Source organism: Micromys minutus (genome assembly GCF_963924665.1).
Source record: "Micromys minutus genome assembly, chromosome: 9".
NCBI lineage: Eukaryota > Metazoa > Chordata > Mammalia > Rodentia > Muridae > Micromys > Micromys minutus.
Genome location: NC_137978.1, coordinates 43,257,140 through 43,279,751, shown reverse-complemented (window position 1 = coordinate 43,279,751; position 22,612 = coordinate 43,257,140). Strand labels below are relative to the sequence as shown.

At 48.8% G+C, this 22,612-nt stretch overlaps 1 protein-coding gene across 1 annotated transcript; it reads left to right on the top strand.

Annotated features, from left to right (window-relative positions):
- Nucleotides 1-6,685: 6,685 nt before the first annotated feature.
- Nucleotides 6,686-22,363, top strand: ZSCAN20 (zinc finger and SCAN domain containing 20; the record flags this gene model as incomplete). Its single annotated transcript, XM_080921244.1, has 6 exons — nucleotides 6,686-7,081; nucleotides 16,767-16,851; nucleotides 17,847-17,888; nucleotides 17,973-18,662; nucleotides 19,630-20,058; nucleotides 21,129-22,363. 6 exons carry the CDS (start codon nucleotides 6,686-6,688, stop codon nucleotides 22,361-22,363), a joined length of 2,877 nt encoding a protein of 958 aa, XP_080777370.1.
- Between the last annotated feature and the right edge of the window lie 249 nt (nucleotides 22,364-22,612).

The window sequence follows — 22,612 nt, the reverse complement described above, 5'->3', positions numbered from 1 at the left end:
GCCTGTTTTCTTATAGAACCCAGGAGCACCACCCAGAATTGCTTGAGCTCTTCCCAACAACCACTAAGAAAAAGTCCAACAAGTGTGCCCACAGCCCATTTTATGAAGGCATTTTTCTCAACTGAAACTCCCCCTTTTTCTGATGACTCTAGCTTGTGTCAAGTTTGCATAAAACTATCGAGGACAGGGGAACAGAGCAACCAAGTATTATACTAAGATTATTCAGAAACAGGGATTAACCTGTTTCCAACACCCAGGACACTCTAAGCTCTGTACAAATTTATTTACATAAAATGGCTAGTATCTGCTTTCCATGTTGGATCCTGGATCTGAGTTAAAGTTCTAGGTTTCTTGTCTCACTGATGCCTCACATAAACCTGTTACTTGGATACTATTATTCTTCTTATTTTACTGAAAAGAAAAGGTTAATAATTTCCTACCAGCCTCAAGGAACTGAGTAACCCTTCCCCACCAAAAAGGAATGCCTCCATCCTATCTAGCCACAGTTCCTGCAATGTCTCCAGGTCACCAAGCAGCCCTTCCTCCCAGGAAGAAATGTCCTAACCTTACGAGACACTCGCCCCTATCCTGGCACAGTTTAGCCCCTGGAGTGAGGGTTGGGAAATCCCAGCGTAGTTTAGCCCCTGGAGTGTGGGCCGAGAACCCAGGGGTCTTAAGTCTGCAGCAGCCAATCACCTTAAAAGTCAAATAACCCCACCAACGCTTGCATGCCTAATGACCACTGCTATAGCCTGCCCTTTACAAAATGTATAAAAACCGTACTAACGGGAAGTTCGGGGTCGCCTCTCCTCTGGATGTAGGCCACCCCCGTGCATTGAACCTCTTGCTTTTACATGGATCCCCAATCTCTCATCTCATTCATGGGAGTCTCAAGTAGATAAGACCCAATTTGGGTCTTACAAGTGAAGAGGTGAGGTATAGAACTCTTCCAAACCACTCAACTAAGTTGTGATTTGGAAATTGTAGCTACAACTGACAAACTCTCTCCTGCCCAACAGATGGTCACTGTAGTTATCCTCTTCCCTTTTAAAAAATTATTTCTTCCTACTTTCTCCAGCTCAACCCAGGGCTCCATGATCCTTCAGTGGACCCCGACCCCACACCCTTCTAATCTAGACTCCACACTAAGCGGTACCGTCACCGCAGAACCAGTGCAAAGAATCAGAATAGTACCGAGCTGTACCCCCCACCCCAACAGGCGTTGACCCTGCAAGACTTGTTCCGGTACCAGAGCTCCTGAGAAGATGAGGCACTCATTGGCTGACGTCATCTGGGAGGCGACCGATGGGGGAGTTGCCCACCAGTGCTCGCGCGATGCCTTTTGGGAGTTGTGGTCTTACGGGCCGGGTTCCTGGCCTGGCGGTGCCAGGACTCTGCGTCCCAGCATCCCCTGCAAGAGCCCGGGAGCACTTCCGCCCCGTTGTGAAGTGGGTGTCTCTGTGGGTGAGTCGGGGTGGCGGATGGGGTGCAGCTCAGACTCAGACGTTGGGCTGGAGGCTTTGGAGGTGGTGGTACCCGGGTGTGGGAGGGAGCTGGGAAGGTGAGAGGGGAAAGTGAGACGGGAAAGCAGCATGCCGTGTGCGTGTGTGTGTCTCGGGGCGGGGTGGGGGCGGGCAGAGGATGCAGCGTCTGGAGATGGGCAGGGTCACCCAGGGGTCGGGATGAAGAGTGAATTGGGGAGGCGGGTCTTACAGAGGTCTGTGGGTGAGGTGGTAGGAATGCGTTTTGCCTGTGTGGGGAAGTCGTTTTAGGGTCTAGATAAAAAATCACAGTCAAGGGGAGAGGATTCAAGGGCCCTGGAAAGGAGTGAAGAGGCCCTGAGCTGGAAGTCTGATTTTAAGATAGTTCTTCATTCTCCACATCCGAATTCATGTAATCTGTGACGGGACTGGTTATTGTGTTCAATCCCAAACCTGTACTTCTTTCCTCAAAACTGATGGAAGTGAAAGGCATCTTTATCTACTGACCCGCCCACCGACCTACTAGTTTTACCAGCTGATTCCACCTGTGCCTGCATTCCTCCCGCTCACATGGTCCGCTGTTCCCGGTTTGCCTTTTCTTTAGTATCTCTTAAAAATACCTCTGTCTTCCGAGAGCCTCCGCAGAAGTGTCCACATTTTCATTTCTCCATGAGCTGGGAGAAACATCGCAGCCAGTGTGATCTGTTGAAACCCTCACCTCTGACTGCACCTTCGGCTCGTTCTCCAGCTTGGAATCCATCCCTGGCATACAGCACATGTTGAGTGAAATCCGATCTAATAGATTCTTCATAATTCCCTTTGCAGCCCGCTTTCCCATACCGCACACTCCGAGGCTGCCAAAATGTTCCGCACTCTCCGGGCGGGCTCTTTTGGTTCTCCACAATTACATTGCCTATCTCTCCGCTGTACCCATCCCTCATTCCCTCTGCAGAGAACCACTCAAGAACCAGTTCAACAGTTCCCTCCAGCAAGTTGTCACTTCTCGGGTCCCAAATCATACTATATTTACGGCATTGGATAAATATAATTATGTGACTTTTTTTTTTTTTTGTCTCTTCCACTAGATAGCTTCATCGGGACAAGGATTATTCATTTCCCATTGTCCAGCCCACAGCGGTAAACACCCCATGTAGATCGAGCAAATGAGTAAATGCTTGGTGAATGTGGACTAAAAATTGTCAGGGAGAGCTTTGTTAGACCACATTTGAAGATGGCTACAGACTTCTAGGGCTGTGAGCTTCAATCTTCTTCCTGACATTGATGTCTGCTGGGAGCTGAGGCTGCTGGGGGCGTAAGGACAGTGTTGGCCAACACACAGGGATGCATACAGCCCTTTCCTTTTCCTGAGGACTTGGAGCCATTGTTAATTGATCACAACATATATCCACGCAGAACTCATTCTGGGTAGTTACCCCCATGATGGAGGATGGTCTGCCAGGTGAGACCTATCTGCCGTCCCCAGTTTAAGTCCTTAGATGGGAGTCTCAATTCTTACAGCCATAGATTGTACAGTTAGTCTAGTAGGACTGACAACCATTGGGAACTCCCGGTTTCTTACTGTCCCCAACCAATCTGGTTCTTTCTCTGGACCCGGGGAGCATCTGCTCTCCCCCTCCTGTTGTTATAGGAGTGGGTGGAGGGGGAAACTTAGCTCCACATTTACATCCAGTGCCCCAGTTGTCAAGGCCCTGCTCAGCTTCCCCATGATTAAGTGGAACTAATTAAAAAAAATTTTTTTTTTTTAATTAAATGTGAGAATTTCATACGATGAATTCTGGTGGCCCTGGTTTTGATTGAGCATACCTCCTAAGTCTTTCTGGGTACTGGAAGAGAAACCTTTGTGATTTATTTATCCCAGACAGAAGGAAAGACACCCTGTTTCCGTTCTGTGCCAAGAAAGGCTCACAAAACTAAAATCAGGGAGGAAGTAGTGGAGACCCTGGGAGTAGTACCACAGGAGGGGGACATAGTGGGAACCCTCGTGGGGTGAAGTCAGCTGTCATGCCTTATTTAATCCTCATGTCTGAAGCAGTTCTGGTTGTTGTCAGCATCTGAACTGTGGAGGTCTAGTTTCTCTTGGGAAAAGCAGACAAACTGGGGACATCCTGGGCCCCCATCCCCTCAGGGTTTCACAGTGGGTCGCAGTCCCTTGCCCATTGCACAGATTCACGTTTTCCGCTCCAGGCTCGCAGCCTGCTCACTCTGCTCTTGTTTGACAAGTTAGCCTGGAATAAGAGCTGGATAGGACGGGAGCCTGTGTGACTGGCTCGGGGTCACGCAGCTGCCGAGAGGCGGAAGTGGATCTAGAGTCTCACTCTTCCCCGGATGTTCTTGTCTGTCTCTTATAGCATACTTCTAGCAGTAGGAGGGTGTGACCTGATTACAAAAAATGGTGGGAGATTGACCCGGGCCTAGGTCCTAGCTCAGACACTTGTTGGTTTTGGGACTTTGCCTCCCCCTCTCTTTTTTTCCCCCTCTCCTTACCTCCTCTCTTTGAGAAGTTCTGTTTCTCCCTGTACATCACAGCTTGGGAGTCCTTTGGTAAGGAGCGGATTCAGTGAGCACTCTGTCTTTGCATAAGCTCACGAACACAGCCGGGTGTTCTAGTGTAACCACGAGGCAGACGAACTGACTTCTGTCTGATAATGCGGTGGCAAAGACAGCCTGTTTCCGTTCAGTGGCAAGAAAGGCTCACAAAACTAAAGGCAGGCAGGGAGTCGCAGAGACACAGGGATCAGTACCACATGCTCACCGTGGACCAGACACGGGTGGACTTGGTGCACTTTCTCTCTCTGGTCTTCCTGGGTCGTGGGTGTTACAGGTCAGTGACATTCAGCTTAGTACTAACAGCCCTCCACTTCCTTGTCTATAGGCTTCTGTGCAAATGTAGATGGAGAACTGCTTAGCACTGTACTTAGGGTCAATAAAAGGCACCTCTTGGAGGCCTGGATGTATCTCTGCAGAATACCCTTGCCCTGTTCCTGGCTGGCTGTGTTGATCTCCACCCCCACCCCCAGTAGTCTGTAGTCCACAGGGAAAGACTGATGAATGATTCCAGCAGGGGTTTCTGCCATCTGTTTGAAATGAACCTTTGAGGCTTTTAGGATCACCCCCACCTCACACTAAAATATGTTCTTGACTCTAACTTGGTGACTGGTGGCTGTTCATTGCCTGACAGGTATCCCCTTTATGCAGGGGCGTAGGAGCCTTTGCTTGCCAACTTGCTGTCTGTTCCTAGACTAACTTTGTGAAGGCTGAAAGGACTCTATGTCCCAGCTATTGTTGGATCTGTAGTTCCCAGTACAATGCAGGGCACGTGACAGGTACTCCGAATGCCTGAAGGGTTAGTCCTTCTGTATGACAGTGACAGATGTGTTTGCATTAGTGTGTCCAAGATGTGTGTATGTGTGTGTGTATGTATGTGTGTTTAAAGTTATGAAATGTTAATTTTTTAATGTAAATTATGGACGTTCTAGACTTTTGAAATAACAGATTCATATATTTAATAAATGGCAACGAAACTCTTTAATGGCCCTGCTGTTTGTTGTAGATGAGGCTGGGCACATAGTGGCCCGTATACGGTGTAGTGGCATTGTCCACTGTCGAGATAGGTGACTGCAAAGCATGGGTGAGCATTTATCTCAGAGCTGTGTATCAGCTGCTTTGGGGACAGGAGCAGGGATGGTGGTCGGACGTGACAGAGCACACCAAAGGACTCTTCCTGAAGGAAGTGACATGTAGTTTGGTAGCAGAGGGATGAGCCAGAAGTAGCCCAGTGGCTATGTGTTCTCTAAGCATCTTCCTAAGTGTACGGGCCTTGTCTCTATACATCTCAGTCAGATGACCCAGAATGCCTCTGGGTTGTGCTGTGCTATTCCAACTTAGATGTAGCCAATGGCCTCCTTCTGTTGGGTGCATTTTATGCCATTAGGCTTGTGATGACATGCTTGTTTTCTAAGAGAACCCAATGTGGGTGTCAAGGCTGTACCCTCCTTGGGTGCCAAGGTGCACATGTCTCTACAGAGTGTAACAGAAGATAGTGTCATGGAAAGGTGGGAGTCGGGGAGAGAGGAACTCTTTTGATGGCCAGGCAACCAGTTGTCCTTTGTCTAGTGCGATCTGGTCCTCTTGAGCGCACAGCATCACTGCCTGCTGTGCCTCCATGTGCCAAGCACCGTGCTAGAGCCTTCGGAAGCTGTGGTTTGGGCACTGTGGTAATCACAATAGGGTGATCATGGTTGCAAGGGAACATAAGATGCTATGGAAGCTGGCGACTGAGTCCTGTTTCAGGGAACAGGAAGGCCTTGGGAACCAAGCAGTTTCAGGAGAGACCTAGGTCGGTGAGGAAGGACTGGAAGTGGCTCTATGAAGCTTGCCATAAAAGAAGAAGAACTCAGGATCTTATTATTTAGTTTTGTCTTTTGAGTAGGAGTTTTGGTTGTTTACTATTGTTTACTCAAGCTGATGTTAAACTTAGAATTTTTCTGCCTCTGCCCCCTGATTGCTGGGGATTCTACATTTGGTTTTGACCTATTGAAGATGAGGTATCTAGTGTATAGTCAAGTGGAAATGTTGGAGCTTTGAGGTGTGCAGACAGCTTTGGCTGGAGTTTTGAGAAACTTCAGTTTAGGGATGGTGATTAATGTCAGGTGTGTGGAATGACTGGATAGTGAAGGGGATTTTCCCAGATGGCCATCCATAGACTAGGACCAAGTATCAGAAGGTGGGTCCCATGGAAGACGGGACCCTCTTAGGGTCCAGCTTTGGGGAAGATTAGCTTTGGAACATGGTGTAGATGAGAGGAAGGCCATACTAGGGTCAAAGCCCAGATGTCCAGGGTTCTTAGATTAAACATACAGGCATGTCCCAAAAGATGTGACACAGTACTGTCTTCTTGTAAAGCAAGCTGGGTGCTGGCTTTGGTGCCTGGTCCTGGTCTCACTTCCTGCCCTTTGCAAAGCAATGTCTCTGAGACTTCCTGCACCCTCACAGGTCATGGAAGGTATGAGAGAAGTGAAGGAAGCCGTGCTCATGGGTTCTCTCCCTCACCACATGTCTTTTGTCTTTCTGCCTCTATAGTCTTGGGGAGCAGTCCCTCCCCAGGAGTCCCTTGAAAGACATTGCCAATGCAGGAAGCCACCAGATGAGGACAGCCTGCTGAAGTGAAGCATCCGGGCCAGACGATGGCCGTGGCCTCGCCTTCACCCGAGCAGGAAGACCTCCTGATTGTGAAGCTGGAGGAGGACTCCTGGGGCTCAGACTCCAGACCTTCAGAGGAGAGCCACGGCCCTGTCCCCGGCCCCGAGGCTTCCCGCCGGTGTTTCAGGCAGTTTCAGTACCGGGATGCAGCTGGACCCCACGAGGCCTTCAGCCAGCTCTGGGCACTCTGCTGTCGTTGGCTGAGACCTGAGCTTCGACTCAAAGAGCAGATTCTGGAACTGTTGGTGCTGGAACAGTTCCTCTCCATCCTCCCCAGGGAGGTGCAGACCTGGGTACAGGCACGGCACCCTGAGAGCGGAGAAGAGGCCGTGGCCCTGGTGGAGGATTGGCACCGAGAGGCCTGGGCTGCTGGACAGCAGGTAAAGCCGATAGTCTGTTCTCTAAGAAGCTGGTTAGGCAAGGGAGCGAACCCCGGGATTGAGTTAATAATTGCCCCCAAATTACCATAATAGTGATCATTGAGCAACTACCATTTATTGAACCCTGCTGTGTAGCAGGTACTATTCCAACTGCTTGACTCGTATTAACTCATTTAATTCTGCCACAGATTAATGAGGTGGGTTGGCGCTGCTAGCCTAATTTTACTCGTGGTGAAATGGAGGCAAAGAAAAGATAAATAATGTGTTCAAAATCACCAGCTACTGGATTGTAGAGCCAAGATTTGCACTTGGAAAAGCCTGTCTAGTGGGTGTGTGTGGGCCTAACCACCACTGAAACTGCCTCTTCCATCTCGAGTACCTAATCTGCGTTGTGCTGTATGTTCAACACAGTCCTGACACGAACTTGGGTCTCTTTGGATGCTTATGGCAGCACATAGGCAGAAGTAGTTTTACTGTGTCCATTTGGTAGCTTGGGGTTCCAAGAATCAGGTGATTCATGGAGGTCATTTGGAGAGCAAACCAGAGCCTAAGCTTCCCCGTACCCTCACCCCCACCCCACCCTCACCCCCACTCCCACCCCCACCCCCAGTCTTTGGGTTTCAAGGTCATGCATGCCCTTTCCACTACAGAACTGATGCCTCATCTGCAAACTTGCAGTTTAAAATGCTTCTGAGGGGATGGCTTAGATGAGCATTCGTGCTTTAGGCCCTGTTCTGAGCCTTTTACATGTGTATGTCATCCAGTCAGGATACTGTTCTTCAAATAAGCTAACAGCAAGGTGAGTAACTTGTCTGAATCTGTGAGTGGTAGAGCCGAAAAGGGGAAGGGTGTTGCGCGCCCCATGTCCCGCCAGCAGAAACAGGCGTGCAACAACACAAGATTCTTCTGCGGACAACCTTTATTGTACAGCACTCTGAGCAGGGGACTTCCTGAGCAGGGAACTTCTCTCTGAGCTGGGGACTCCCTACCGGGGTCTACTGTATAGGCGATCTCCCACGTGCGATCTCCTCTCACCGGGTCTTCTCTCTCTGTGATCTCCCTACCGGGTCTTCCTCATGCGATCTCTCTTACCGGGTCTCTCTCCTCTCACGTGCGATCTCTCACGTGGGAGAGAAATGCACTGCTTTTATATGCCTAAGAGACTTGTGTTGCTACCTGATTGGTGCATCCTCCAGTAGCTCATTCACTTGCCCCGAGATTGGGCTATGACTTATGTGGTTGCCAAGCAACACGAGGGGAAAGGTTTTTGTAGGCTGAATAATGGGCGGGAAGCTGGCGCCATCTATTGGCGCCAACGGCTTCCTACAGAGGGGCATTGTGGATTCCACATCCGCAGTTTCTACAATTTACAAGCAACTCTGAGAACCTGTGGTGTAATATGTCATTTTACCATGGCACAGAGTTTGGCTGCTGCTTGGAGCTTCCTTGACGGACGTCAGCCCCTGTGGCTGGCTTCAGGCGAGGCAGCCTTTTGGAACCTTCTGCTCACACCTTTGCGGCTTTCCACTTGTTACAGTGAGGAATCCCTGTGCCTCACACTTAACCACACTTGCTTGTGAGGATTCTGTGTTTGATAATACACAATGCCGTAAATATCAAGGTTTTCTGTCCATCTAAACTGTAAAGCTCCGTACAGAATAGAGAGTGGGGCGAGGGAAGGCCAACTGAGAACAGAGCTTGAGCTCAGAGGAGAAACACTGGGAAATGAGGATTGGACGTAAGGCCTTTTCGATACGCCATCTGTGAAATGAGAAGCCAGACTAGGCTAGTTTTTCAAGTGACACCCCTGCGAGGTGGCCAAAGGTCGAACCTTTCTAAAATAGAGAGAAGAGAGAAAGCAATGGCGTCCTCTCTGCCCCACCCTGTTTTCCATGACCTCCACTTTTATTCTCCAGCGTCTCTGTCTGCTCCTGGGTCCTCACAGTAGTGGGTGCACAGGGGAGAGCCTTCTTCAGCGCATGTGTCACAACTTGTAGCCTGGTGCTACAAGATCTCTGAGTCGTCTTCCTTTCTGGAGGCAGAATCTAAATCTTCATTAGAGAATGAACCTTATGCTCCCCAAGGTGAACCTCATCCTGTGGTCAGTGCCTTCTTTCAGGGCTAAGTGGACTAAGATGGTTTCCTAAAACGGGGTCTTTGTGTGCCACTCTCTTACAGTCGTTAGCTTATTTCATCTGGGACCCCATCAGATATTTTGATGACGTGTTTGCTCCTTTTAAGAGTTTTGTTTGTTTGTTTAGGACTGAGCGGGCAAGTGCAGTGTTCTCAGATGTAGTCTCCATCACTTTCCTCGTCAGAGTGGAACGTTTATTACCCCAGTGAGCTTGTACCGACATCACCATCCCCCCCAGAGTGTGCCTGTCACACTGAGGCTCACTGCCGGTGGTATGCATTGTATGCATTTTGGCAGGCGCATGATGGCATGTGTCCGCTATTATGGTGCTGCACTGCCTCAACAGTCCTTGTGTTCTGCTTACTGGATTCCTTCTCCTCCCAACCCCTGGCACCCACTCATCTTTCTACCATCACCTAGAGTAGCCTTTCTTTGAAGGCCACAGAAGCAGAGTCACACAGTCTGTGACCATTATGCATTGGCTTCCTTTACAGTAGTGCATGCCTAGTGTTCTTCCATGCGTGGCCTGATAATCGCTTTTCTTTTTAGCACTGAATTCTGTCCTGTTGTCTGGATGTACCAGTTCCTCCAGTCAAGACGGAAGGATGTCTTGGTTAGGTTTATATTTTGGCAGATATGACTGAAGGCACTGTGCCACATGTATGTTTTTATTTATTTATTTATTTGCACATAAGTTTTCAGGCCATTTGGATGAAAATAAAGAATTGCATTGTTGGATCTTATGGCAAAGGGGTGTTTATAGTCTTCTAAGAAATTGTTGAGCTGTTTTGCAACATGGCTCAACTATTCTATATCTTTTGCTGGCAGTGAGCATGGGTTTCTGTGGTTGCTCATCCTTACCAGCCTTTGGTTTTATGTTTAGATGCCAGGCATCCTGGTAGTTGTGAAGTGGTCTCACGTTTTAATTTGTCATTTCTCATATGTGCGGAGGGGTGCATGTGTGAGTGAATACGTATGCACATGTTAGAGGGCACAGGTTGATGTCAGGGGTCTTCCTCAGTAGTTTCTCCATGTTGGTTTGAGATGTGGTCACTTACTGAGCCTGTAGTTTACTGATTGGCTAGAGCCACTGTACAGTGAGCTCCAGGGCTCCTCCTGCATCCTCCTTCCTTGGGGTGGGATGACAGGTGCATGCTGTGTTTCACCTGGGTTCCGGGAATCTGAACTTAGGTCCTAATCTTGCTGTGGTAAACACTTTACTGACCGAGCCTTCCTCCTGCTACCCAAGTTGCAGTACTTAATGATTATAAACACCTTTTCATATGCTTGGCTGGCATCTGCAAGTCTTTGGTGAGGAGTCTGGGTTATTCTGGTTTTTCTGCCTCTCCATATAAACTTAGAATTGATGTTAAGCAAAAAATCCATCAAAAATTCTCAGTAAAATACTTAAAAGCCAAATTCAAGACCACATCAAGAAGACCATCTACCACAGCCAAGTCAGCTTCATCCCAGAGATACAGGAATGGTTCAACAGTAAATAAATAGTCTTCCACATAAATTGATTTAAGGTACAGAAACCACATGATCATCTCATATGCAGAAGAGGCCTTTCACAAACTCCAACATCCCTTTATAATAAGAGTTCTAGAGAATGGAACAGGAGACATACCTTAACCTAATAAAGAATATGATACAAGCCCACAGCCAACATCAAACTAAATGGAACATTTCCACTGAAATCAGGAATAAGACAAGGCAAGAGTATCCCCTCTCTCCTGTTCAATATAGTATTTGTATTCTTAGCTATAGTGTTTGTATTCTTAGCTAGACCAGTAAGACAGGAGAGAGATAAAAGAAGAAAATAGTACAGGAAAATGTCAAAAAATCCCATTCATAGCTGGTAAACACATTTAAAAAAACCCGGTAGGATACAAAATTAACAAGCAAAAAAAAAAAAAAATAAGCTTTCTATATGCAAATAGCAAATACTAAAAAGAAATCAAAGAATCATTATTCACAATTAACCCCCCAACCCCCCCCCCAACAACCTAGGAATAAATCTAATCAAGAAACTGAAAGACTTGTACAACGAAAACGTTAAGACACTGAAGAAATTGAAGAGGATACCAGAAGATAGAAAGACATTTCATGCTCATGGACTGGTAGGGTTAGTATTGGGAAAATGGTTATTATACTGAAAACAGTCTACAGATGCAATACAGCCTCCAACAAAGGCCCAACACGGTTCTTCATAGAAATTGAAAAAAAAAAAAAACCCTTAAATTTCTATGGCAATGCAAAAGACCCAGGATCGTCAAAACCATCCTGAATAATAAAAGCACTGCTGGAAACATCGGCATCTCTGATTTCAAGTTATACTATGGAGATATAGTAATAAAGCCAGCATGGTTCTGGCATCACATGTGATACATGAGATAGAAATGAGAACCTAGACAAAAGCTCACACTTCGACAGCCACCTGATTTTGACAGAAAAGAAAAAAAAATACACTGGGGAAAATACAGCCATCTCAGTCACTGTCCTGTTGCCGTGAAAAAGATGACCAAGGCAGATTGTACAAGGCAGCTATAGTTTCAGAGGGCTAGTCCACGACCATTATGGGGGAAGCAAGAGGGAGTGTGGGCATGGTGTTGGAGCAGCTAGGGGCTTACATCCTGATCAGCAAGATGGCGGCATATATATATATATATATATATATATATATATATATATATATATAGAGAGAGAGAGAGAGAGAGAGAGAGAGAGAGAGAATGAAACTGTGTTGGGGGATGGATATTTGATCACATTGTGAACCCCGAGATTGTGAACTGGAAAAACCTGTTTCTTGTTGTGGTGTGGCTCAGCCTTTGATCCTAGAGCTTTCTGTTTACCACAGACGAGTGCTTGTGGTGCGGCTCAGCCCTAGCACACACCTTTAGTCCAAGAGCTACAGAAAGTCAACTCTAGTCAAGAGGCAGAGCAAGTAAGCAGCTTCATCGGGAGTGAACATGAGCAAACAGAAAGGAGGTCTTTTGAATTGAAGGGTATTAAAGCAATGTGGAGAAGGAGAAAGAGCTTTGCCTTCTGGAGGGTAAGTGGAGTAGGAAGGTCGGCTGGGTGCTCTCTCTGCCTCTCTGAGCTAGTGGGCATTTACCACAGTATCTGGCTCCCGAGGCTTCATTTGGCAAAATCCAACAACTGGGATTTTTGTTTTAGAAACAAGACTGGGCCTGCTGTGGGCTTTTGAAACCTTAAAGCCCCCACCCCCATGATATACCTTCTCCAGCAAGGCTATGCCTTCTACTCCTTCCTGAGCCGCCCACCAGCTAGGAAGCAGACATGCAAACATCTGAGCCTATGGCGCTATACTCATTTGAAACACCATGGCAGCATGGTCAGCATATGTTGCTGGTCAAAGTAGATAGCTTGCCTGTAGAGTGAGCTGGATCCCTGTCTCTCATTCTACATAAAACCCGAGCCCACATGGATCCTGGACTTCAACTAAGACCTGATAACTTGAGTCTGATGGAGGAGAAGGCCGTGGGCGGGTGAGGGATATGCCTCAGCTCACAGGCTCCGGAAAGGGCTCTAAGCTAGACTGCTGCAGCTGCAGCACAGGCTTTGCGATCAACCTCCGGCAAACAGGGCCTCATGAAACTAAAACGCTTCTGTATAGCAAAGGACATGATCATCCTAGTGAAGAAGCAGCCTATAGACTGGGGGAAAAAGACTCTACCAGTTACACATCTGATAGAGCTTAGTACCTAGGACTGACAGCAAACAAAACGAAATAGCCCCATAAAACCCCAAACAACAGACAGACTAAACCCAATTAACATTTGGAATGTGGAACTATACAAAGACTTCTCAAGAGCAGAAGTACAAATGACTGAGGAATACATTCTTTTAAGCTTTTCAGTATCCGTAGTGATCAGATAAATGCCTCTGGGGACCAGCGCATTTGCACCCCCCTCCGGCCAGCAGGGTCGCCGCTGCCGAGCCTTGAGTTGCTGGCTTCTCAGAGTCCGAGGCTGCTTGTTTTGGGGTCCCTGGGTCTGATGAGCGCCTTGCTCCTCCATCTCTTCAAAATGGATCAGTTTTAGGAATTCTTAGAGGACCATCATTAAGAATTAAGAAATCACCTCCTTGTCTATATAGCATCACTACAAGACAGCACATCTTTGTTCTGCAGAGATCTGCTCAAAGGCGTGGACTAATACCTAGTGATTGGAATGTATATTTAATAACAACAGGCAAAGCATGTTAATAACAGGAACCTTTCCTAACCTAGGCCTTGCCTAGAGAAGCAATTCCATCATTAACCTTAAAGACCATGGCAGAACCATCTCAGGAAGATCACCCACTAGTTGTTAGCTTCTCCCTGGTGGCTCCTGGCAAAATGCTAACTGGAAATCTTTTGAGATTTCATCTTTACTCCAGTCAGGATAATTGAGAACAAAACAACAACGGCAGCTGACAAGTTATAGTGGTGTGGATATGGGGGAAGGGGAACCCTTAACGGCTCTCTGTGGAAGTGCAGACTGGTACAGCCACTGTGGGAATGAATCAGTGTGGTTTCCCACAGGCTAGCAATAGATCTGTCATGTGATTTAGCTACAGCACCCCTCAGCATGTTCCTGAAGGACTCCATTCTGCTACAGAGATACCGTCTCACTTTATGCATTCTGCTTTATGCACCATAACCAGATATTGGAAGCAGCCCAGATGTTCATCTGCTGACAATAATGGATAATGAAAATGCACACAGATATAGTGGGACGTTATTTAACTGATAGAAAAATGAATTACGGAATTCACAGATAATGGTTGGGGTTGTGATTAATCACTTTGGGTGATGTAACCCAAACCCAGAGAGACAAATGCTGCATGTTCCCTGTCATGGGTGGATGTTAGCTTTGACAATTTAGACGTGTGTTCGTTTTATTTTATTTGGGGAGGGGCAGGGTCTGAGACAGGATTTCTCCGTGCAGCCCTGGCTGTCCTGGAACTTTACTCTGTAGACCACACTGGCCTGGAACTCAGAAGTCTACCTGCCTCTGCCTCCCAGATGCTGAGATTAATGGTGTGTACCACCATTGCCTGGCTTAGCTGCATATTTCAGTTGGAGTGCCCACAGAAATCAGGAGAGTAGTAAGGGGGCATGGGTATTGGTTACTGTCTGGTCATGACAACATTCCATGACCAGAAGAAGCTTGCGGAGGTTCAAGTTCATAATTCAGCTCATAGTCCATCTTAAAGGGAAGTCAGGCTAGGAACTCAAGCAGGAGCTGAAGCAAAAACCATGGAAGAATGTTGCTTCCCTGCTTACTTTGCCCTTTCTGGCTTGCTCAGCTAGCTTTCTTATACAGCTCAGGCAACCCACCTAGTAATGGCACTGCCCAGAGTGGGCTAGACCCTTTCACATCAACTAGCATAGGGAATATGCTTTCCCCTAATTGAGACTCCCTTAGATAGCTCTGGGATATGTCAGACAGGTGAAGATTACTGGGGGTGGGGGAGAGAGAATAATGGGAAAAATGAGTTAAAGGGATGAGGGTGGACAAGGCAGAACAGGCAGTTTGGGAAGGGTGAACTAACAAGACCTTTGAAAATGCCATATGGAAAAGTATCACTGTACAAGCATCTTAAAATATAGTCATACCACACACGCACAGACACAGACAGACAGACACACAGACACACAGACACACACACACACACATACACACAGACACACACACACACATACACACACACACACACACACACACACACACACACACAAGAATGGAGTTGCCCTACAAAAGGAACAATGCATTTCCCAGGTACCAGGCTATCAAATAAAGAGCCTAGTTCCAGATATGGGGTTACCTTTTTTAAAGTTGTTGGTCAGTGGTACCTGAGACCATTCCACAAACATTACAGGCTACAGCCATTATCCCTGGTTGCCCTTCAGAACATAACGGTAACATCCTATTACTGAACACATCACATACTTGAATTAAAGAGAAATCAAGCTGGTACCAACCTGGAAGCTTCATCCCTGCTAACTAGCTTTCCTAGTGGCAAAGAGTCTGACAAGTGGCCTGTCAAGATCTCTCCACTGGTACAATGTTGGTGTGAGTGTTACAGGGATAACAGAGGGCCTGATGGGACTTTGAGGCCTGCTCCACAAGATGGAACTCAGGTTTGGTACTGTTAACTGGTCTAAAAACCCACTGACAAGGTCACAGGCCTTAGCAGAGAGAGCATCCTACTACAGATGGTTCTGAGCCATCATGTGGTTTCTGGGAATTGAACTTGGAACCTCTGGAAGAACAGTCAGTGCTCTAAACTACTGAGTCATTTCTCCAGCCCATAAATTATTTTTAATGTCACAAAAGTTTACATAATTTGCCTCTGTGAATCAAGAACATTTTGAATAGTGATCACCTGTTTGAAATACTTGTGTAGCCTCTAAGAATTCAACAGGACGGACCTCATTTGGTAGTATAAATGTCGATTTGTTTTCTGAAGTCAGTCTGATAGCTTTCCTATTGTGTTATAACCCTCTTTGGATCTTAAGAGTCTGTTAACCCCAGGGAACACATTTATACTCAAAATAACATTCCTATCCCATTGAAGGGACGGTACCGATCTGATGGTTGGAAGTCTTAACTTTGTGTGTAGGGTCTGGAGCTGTGTGCTGAAGACTCCAGGTCCTTTGAAGCAGTTCAGGAGTTCCAGAGGTTCCAGCTGCAGCCAGTGGCCCACTGCTCTGAGGGACAGCCCTGGAAACAATGGGTGGAGAATACACATCCTGGCCTTTCCAAGATGCCACCTGAGTCCTTGAAAGAGAGTGGTAAGTACCAAGGATATGAACACATAAAGGAATGAGGCCTTTTATCCCAAGGGATGGGCTTGGGAGGTGGGGAGAAAGGACATGCCGAATTCGAGGTACTAGGTAGGATAAATGTCTGATGGATGTTGTTACTGAGCAGTAAAGTTAAGAAGCTCTGCGAAACAGGGTGCTTGTAGCACACCCCACTAGCTGGAGTTATGCAGAAGGAGCTGGTGTGGCAGTGGGGTGGGTGCTACTCAGGGAACTGGTACCTCACACGTGATACATAGAAACAGCTTAGGAGTCCCATCCTCTAAAGGGAGTGAAATGGCAAGTGTGTGCTGGGCATGTGGCACCCTAGGTGTGATCCCACCGTGACCTCTGGGAAGCCGGGTCTCAGAAGGAAGTGGTTTTAGAAAACGAAAGCTTTTATCTCATGGGTTTGTTCTCCTTTTCAGTTGTCCTCACACCCCAAGCCCCAACTGTTCCAAAGATGGCAAGCACTGGAGACTGGCAGGTGACAGTCAAGTCCCAGGTAAAGTACTGTTTTCATGTCACCCTCTTGCTGTGCCCTGCCCCCGACTCATGTCCTCTCCAGAAAAGGGGTATAGAGCATAGTTAGCCCTTGCCCCACTGGGCCTGCTGCTACTCACCGACTGTGACGCTGGCCCTACACATGGTTGTAGTGACCTCTCAGGTCTGGTCAGGTTCCCAGGTTGTTTTTAAAGTGCCATTGATAATTAAGGTCCTCTGTGTCTGTGTCACAGGAAACCCTGAGCCCCAGTAGACAAGCCAAGGAGGAGCCCTACCAGGACCCCGCAGGAGATGATTGTGGGAACGGCGCATGCCTGGGTAAGGAAAACGTGCTCTGCTCCAGGGCCCAGCTGGCCTATTTCTGGTACACTCAGTTCTAAGAGAGGGGTTGCCACTACCTTAGAACCAGAGCTCTGCCCTCTCTGGACTTTCAGAGGAAGAAGAAGACCGGCCCCTCCTAACCACCCGTGTAGAGAGTCTGCAGGTTGGGATGGGGCTGCATATTGTTTTTTAGAACCGTCGCTGCTGGGGCTCATGGCCTGGGTGTCGTCACCTTGGTCTGGAACTGGACCAGGCCCTCTGTCTCAAAAGTTCAGAACTTCTCTTAGGGGCAGACTCCTACAAACTGAAGTCATGGGAAAAGTGAGCAGCAAGGGCGTCTAAATGCTCAAAGCTCACGTGACCAGCACACCTTTCTCTGAAGGCCACCCTTATAGAAAGCCAACACTAAAGCACCCTTCCCCAGAGGGAGGGAGGGTAACACACAAATGGGGTGAAATAGGAAAGGTTGAGACAGGTTAACTCCTTGGGATAGGCTTAGACTAGAAGTCTGAGGGCTGCTTACTGGACAGTGGAACCCCAATAGTGCTTGCTTAAATGAACCAGTCAAGAAATGCTGAATTAGAGTACCCTGAAACAGTTTTACATCTGAATTCTTTATCTAGATCACCTCAAACATTCACTGTAAGGAAAAGCTTTCTGCTCTGTTAAGACCATGTGCTTCTGGGAAGGTCTTCCTCTAGACCAGCTACATTGTTAGGAGCCCAGAGGACGAGGTGTTCAGGCATACTACCTATTAGCCCAGCAATGCTCTAAGGTTCTACGTTCATTCTTTTGCCCTCTCTCCCCCCTCCCCTTCACCAGTGAGTTAGTCTGATGGGGTTGTTTGAGGCCCTGTGTTTGTCAACTGTGGATCCATGGTGGCCACTCTGTTCTGTGATGTATTTCATAACAACAGCAGGGCAGATGAGGAGCTGGCCGGTCTCTTTCATTTTTGGTGAGGGTGCTGTGTCTTCTGCGCACCTTCTCTCTAGGGAGACCATCATGGGAATTTCTCATTGACCTCTTTGAGAAGGGTATGAGTTTCGGGAATGGTTTAGAGACATGCAGTGTGACAGGATTATTTCTGCTCAGTCGCTCCTGTCTTTCCTTCTGTGTAGGAGTTCCCGCTTCAAAGCCAAGTGTCACCTCCCAGCACGAGCAAGGAGCAGAGATTTTGGGTCTGAGCCCTGTAAATTCTGGGAATGGGAGTGCTGTAGAAGACAGCCTCGACAGTGAGCCAGCCCAGCCAGCCCAGGCAGCAGCCCAGGCAGACCCAAGGGCCTGGGAAGAGCCATGCCAATGGGGTGCAGAGGACATGAAGGTGTCAGGTGTTCACTGGGGCTACGAGGAGACCAAGACTTTCCTGGCAATCTTAAGCGAGTCCCCTTTCTCTGAAAAGCTCCGGACTTGTCACCAGAACCGTCAGGTATACCGGGCCATCGCAGAGCGGCTGAGGGCACGGGGCTTCCTGCGGACACTGGAGCAGTGTCGCTATAGGGTCAAAAACCTTCTACGGAATTACCGGAAAGCCAAGAACAGCCATCCCCCAGGGACCTGCCCCTTCTATGAGGAGCTGGAGGCCCTGGTGAGGGCTCGGACAGCCATCAGAAGAACCACAGGTGGGCCAGGAGAGGCTGTGGCACTCCCCAGGCTGGGTGATAGCGACACCGAGGTGGATGACCAAGACGAAGGGAGCTGGGAACCCGAGGAGGCAACGCAAGACTGCAGTGGTTCTGGCCTGGCCGCTGAGGAGTCTGTTCGGGGGCCCAGGATTACAGGGAGCCCAGCTCTGCTGCAGAGCCGTATCGGTAAGAGCATGGCATTTAACTGGATGCATATCAGCCAGGTTGCTGCCTCCCAAGGTTAGCACTCAGCCTACAAGTTGGACCACTGACACTAGAGAAAGGTGCTAAGTACCTGGGCCCTCCTCAGACTCAGTTGTCTCTGTGCCATGTCTCTAAGTTATAGGAGCAAATAACCTTGGAGCTTGGCTAGACCTGGAGAGAGTCCAGCTGCTTCCAAAGGGACTCCCTGAGGGCTCTCAGGTGGCACCCAAGTGAACTAGGTTTGTTTCTCTTAATGGTTGTGAGAACTGTGTGTGAGAACTGCCCATTCATTCACAGATAGCAAGTCTGGGGTAAGAGTGCGTGAAATACTGGAGTGTAGAAACCGACAGGGCAGCCTTGAGAGTCACTATGTGGCAAACATCTAATCTTGTGAAGGGAAAGTCACCGACAGCCTTCTGAAGCCACATAGGCAGGAGCAGAGCCGTGTTCATGTGGCCCCTCCCCATGCTGCCTCTTTGGGTTCCATCACTTACCTGCGTGGAGACTGTCCTGTGGCCCTTTTCTTTGAGGAAAGCATGGCCTCAGCTGGAGTCTGCCACCTAGTTATTCAAGGTCCACTGATGTCTCTGATCTTGGGGGTTCTCAGGTCCCATGTACTGTCGAAAGGAGGAGACAGGGGTGCGTTGAGTGAATGCGGGGAGAATCTCTACGATAGTCACATGTCAGCTGAAGCCAAGGGTGGGTCGTTTGATGCAGTTGCTAAAACGTAGCTGCTATGCCTCCTCCGGCAAGACTCTCTTGCAGTGGTGAGAGAGGATGCCTTGCCGACTTCCCTAGTATGTCCCCGAGAAGCAAGTTTGTGTCCCCGGGTCCTTGGACAGTTTCTGAGATCTGTGTTCTGTATATGTAGAGGTGCAGGTGACCCCAGTCCTAACGGCCTAGGTAAGGCTCCTAAGTCTCACACGTTTGAACTCTCCACTTCTGACAGCAGGCATGCACTGGGGCTTCGAAGAGACCAAGATTTTTCTGGCAATTCTCAGTGAGTCCCCGTTCTCTGAAAAGCTTCGCACCTGTCACCAAAACAGCCAGGTATACCGGGCCATTGCGGAGCGGCTGAGCGCGCTGGGTTTCCTGCGGACACTGGAGCAGTGCCGCTACAGATTCAAGAACCTTCTTCGGAGCTACAGGAAAGCCAAGAGCAGCCATCCCCCAGGGACCTGCCCGTTCTATGAGGAGATAGATTCACTGATGAGGGCTCGGACTGTGCTCAGGGCCATGGAGACGGTTCGAGAAGCCGCAGGTCTCCCTGGAGCTGAGCAGAGTGGTACTGAGGCTGACGACCAAGAGACCTGGGGTGAGATGGAAGACGAGGACGCCATTACCGTTCTGCCTCCAGATCCCCAGACTCCAGGTGCAGGTGAGCCTGGAGTCCCCGGGTGTTGGCAGAATCTGCAGCCCTGTACAAAGATGGGAGCTGAAAGTTCCAGGATGGGCACAGAACACACCAAGACCAAGTTCTCAGCACAAAGGAGATTTATTTGCTCCAGAGGGACAGAGGGCAGGGGGTAAGAAACAAAGACAGAAGACAGGATGAATGAAGGGATAAAGAAACGAGGTGGGGGGAGCAGGGAGTGGGTTCCCAGGAGGAACAAAGGAATGCCTCTGGACAGAGAGGAGACAGACATGGCCCACAGGCCAGTGGCAGTTTATAAAGGTACAAGGAAAAACCCCGTGTTAGGATGAGGCATTTAATTTTAATTGGACTTGTTAACTAGATGAGCCCAAGGGACCTTTTGATTGCTGGACTTCAGTACTTTGGACCTTTGAACCAATACTGGCCCTTAGTGGTCAGCCTCAGGAGGAGGAAGTGGCCTGGGAGGCTAACTTAGGGATGTAATCTTACAGTTTGCCATGGCAGAGGATGAGGGAAGGGCAGGGCCTGCCACGCCATGTTTGCAGTGCTCGGGTCTACTAGAATCCTCCAGGAACCAGCTGTATCATCTTTGTCTCTGAACCAAAAAGAATGAATCCGATCACGCAGGAGAGGCCTGTGCACTGCTGAGTCGCTGCCATATGGTTAGTGCCAGCCTGCACTCTGTGTGGCCAGTCCAGCTTTTACTGGGCCACACCTGGGTAACTATGGAACCGATTGTTGACCCGGGGTCGGTTTACTGTGCTGGAGGAGGAGAAGAGCTGTTTATTATTGAATACAGACTTGAGAGGAATGGCTGGGGAAGAGAGCCACGCTGCATGGTCTCTGGGGCGGGGGGGGGGGGTGGTAGGGTGGGTCCTGGGAGGGTTTACTATATGGGGTTAGAAGCACACGTTTACACAAAAACTTGGTAGCCTTCACGCTAGTTGCATTTATAAGCTGTGGGCTATAATACACAAATCCGTGTTAGCCAAAATGGGCAAACTACACGCTATAGGTACCTTAGCACTAACCAGTGAGTGACAAAGGCCTCGAACTTCTGTCTGATCTTTCAGGTTTTGAGTTGAAGCATGAGGACAGCGACCAGACTTCAGAGCGGGATGTTTTGGGCGGTTTGCCTGGAGCCTTACCAAGATACACCACCGAAGCTGTTTGCCAGCCCCATGACTGTGGGGAGGACCATGAGAATGGAAATGAAGGGGAGTGGAGGAGCGCTCTCCCATGGGAAGAGTGCTCCTCTGAGGAGGACTTAGAAAAACTCATCGACCGCCAAGGCCTGTACCTCACAGAGAAGTCCTACAGATGTGACACCCGTGTGAAGAGGTTCAGTCGGAAAGGGCATTTCTTTGCCCCGCAACGGACCCAGGCTGGTGAAAAGCGTCTCGGCTCTGGGAAGAGTTTTAGCGACCATGCCAACCTCAGTACCCACCAGAGAATCCATATTGGAGAGAAGCCGTACAGATGTCTGGAGTGTGAGAAGAGCTTCAATGACCCCTCGAACCTCATCACTCACCAGAGAACCCACACAGGGGAAAGGCCCTATAAATATGGGGTGTGTTGGAGAAGCTTCAGCCAGAGCTCAAACTCACGGAGACATCAGCGGATCCACTTGGGAGGAACGCCTGACCAGCATGATGAGCCAGGGGAGAACTGTGGCCAGAGTTCATCATACAGTGCTCACTGGCGAGATTCTACACGAGAGAGATCTAAACAACCTCAGAGTATCAGCACGGGTGCAGACGCTCCTGCAGCCTGTCACCCCAACTCAGGGGAGAAGCTGTACCCGTGCCCTGAGTGTGGAAGGTGCTTCTCTAAGAGCTCCGCCCTCATAAGCCACCAGAGGATCCACACGGGCGAGAAGCCATACGCGTGTGCCGAGTGTGGGAAAAGCTTCAGTAAGAGCTCCAGCCTCGCTAACCACCAACGAACACACACCGGCGAGAAGCCACATAAGTGTGCGGACTGCGGCAAGTGCTTCAGCGAGCGCTCCAAGCTCATCACCCACCAGAGGGTCCACACGGGAGAGAAGCCCTACAAGTGCCCTGAGTGCGGGAAGTTCTTCCGAGACCGGTCCAACCTCATCACCCACCAGAGAATCCACACGGGAGAGAAGCCGTATCAGTGCAGAGAGTGTGGGAAATGCTTCAACCAGAGTTCCAGCCTCAACATTCACCAGAGGATTCACACGGGCGAGAAGCCCTACAAGTGCACGGAGTGCGGCAAAGATTTCAACAACAGCTCACACTTCAGTTCCCACCGCAGAACCCACGCACGAGGGAAAGCACTGTAAGCAATGCCTCCTCCCAACTGAAGAGCAATAATGTGTGTCTGTGCCTCCCATGCTACTAAACACGCTAGAAAGAAACCCTCTGATGTTTAAGCTTGGTGTATACTTAGAGATGCCATCTTGGTAAAATTCCGGTAATTTGGAGGTGAATTACAACCACTAAGGACTGAAGTTTGACATACTTCGCGACTGTAATTTGGTCCGTACACCCCCAACACACATGTAGCAGCATCCTTAGGCTGTCCTTATATC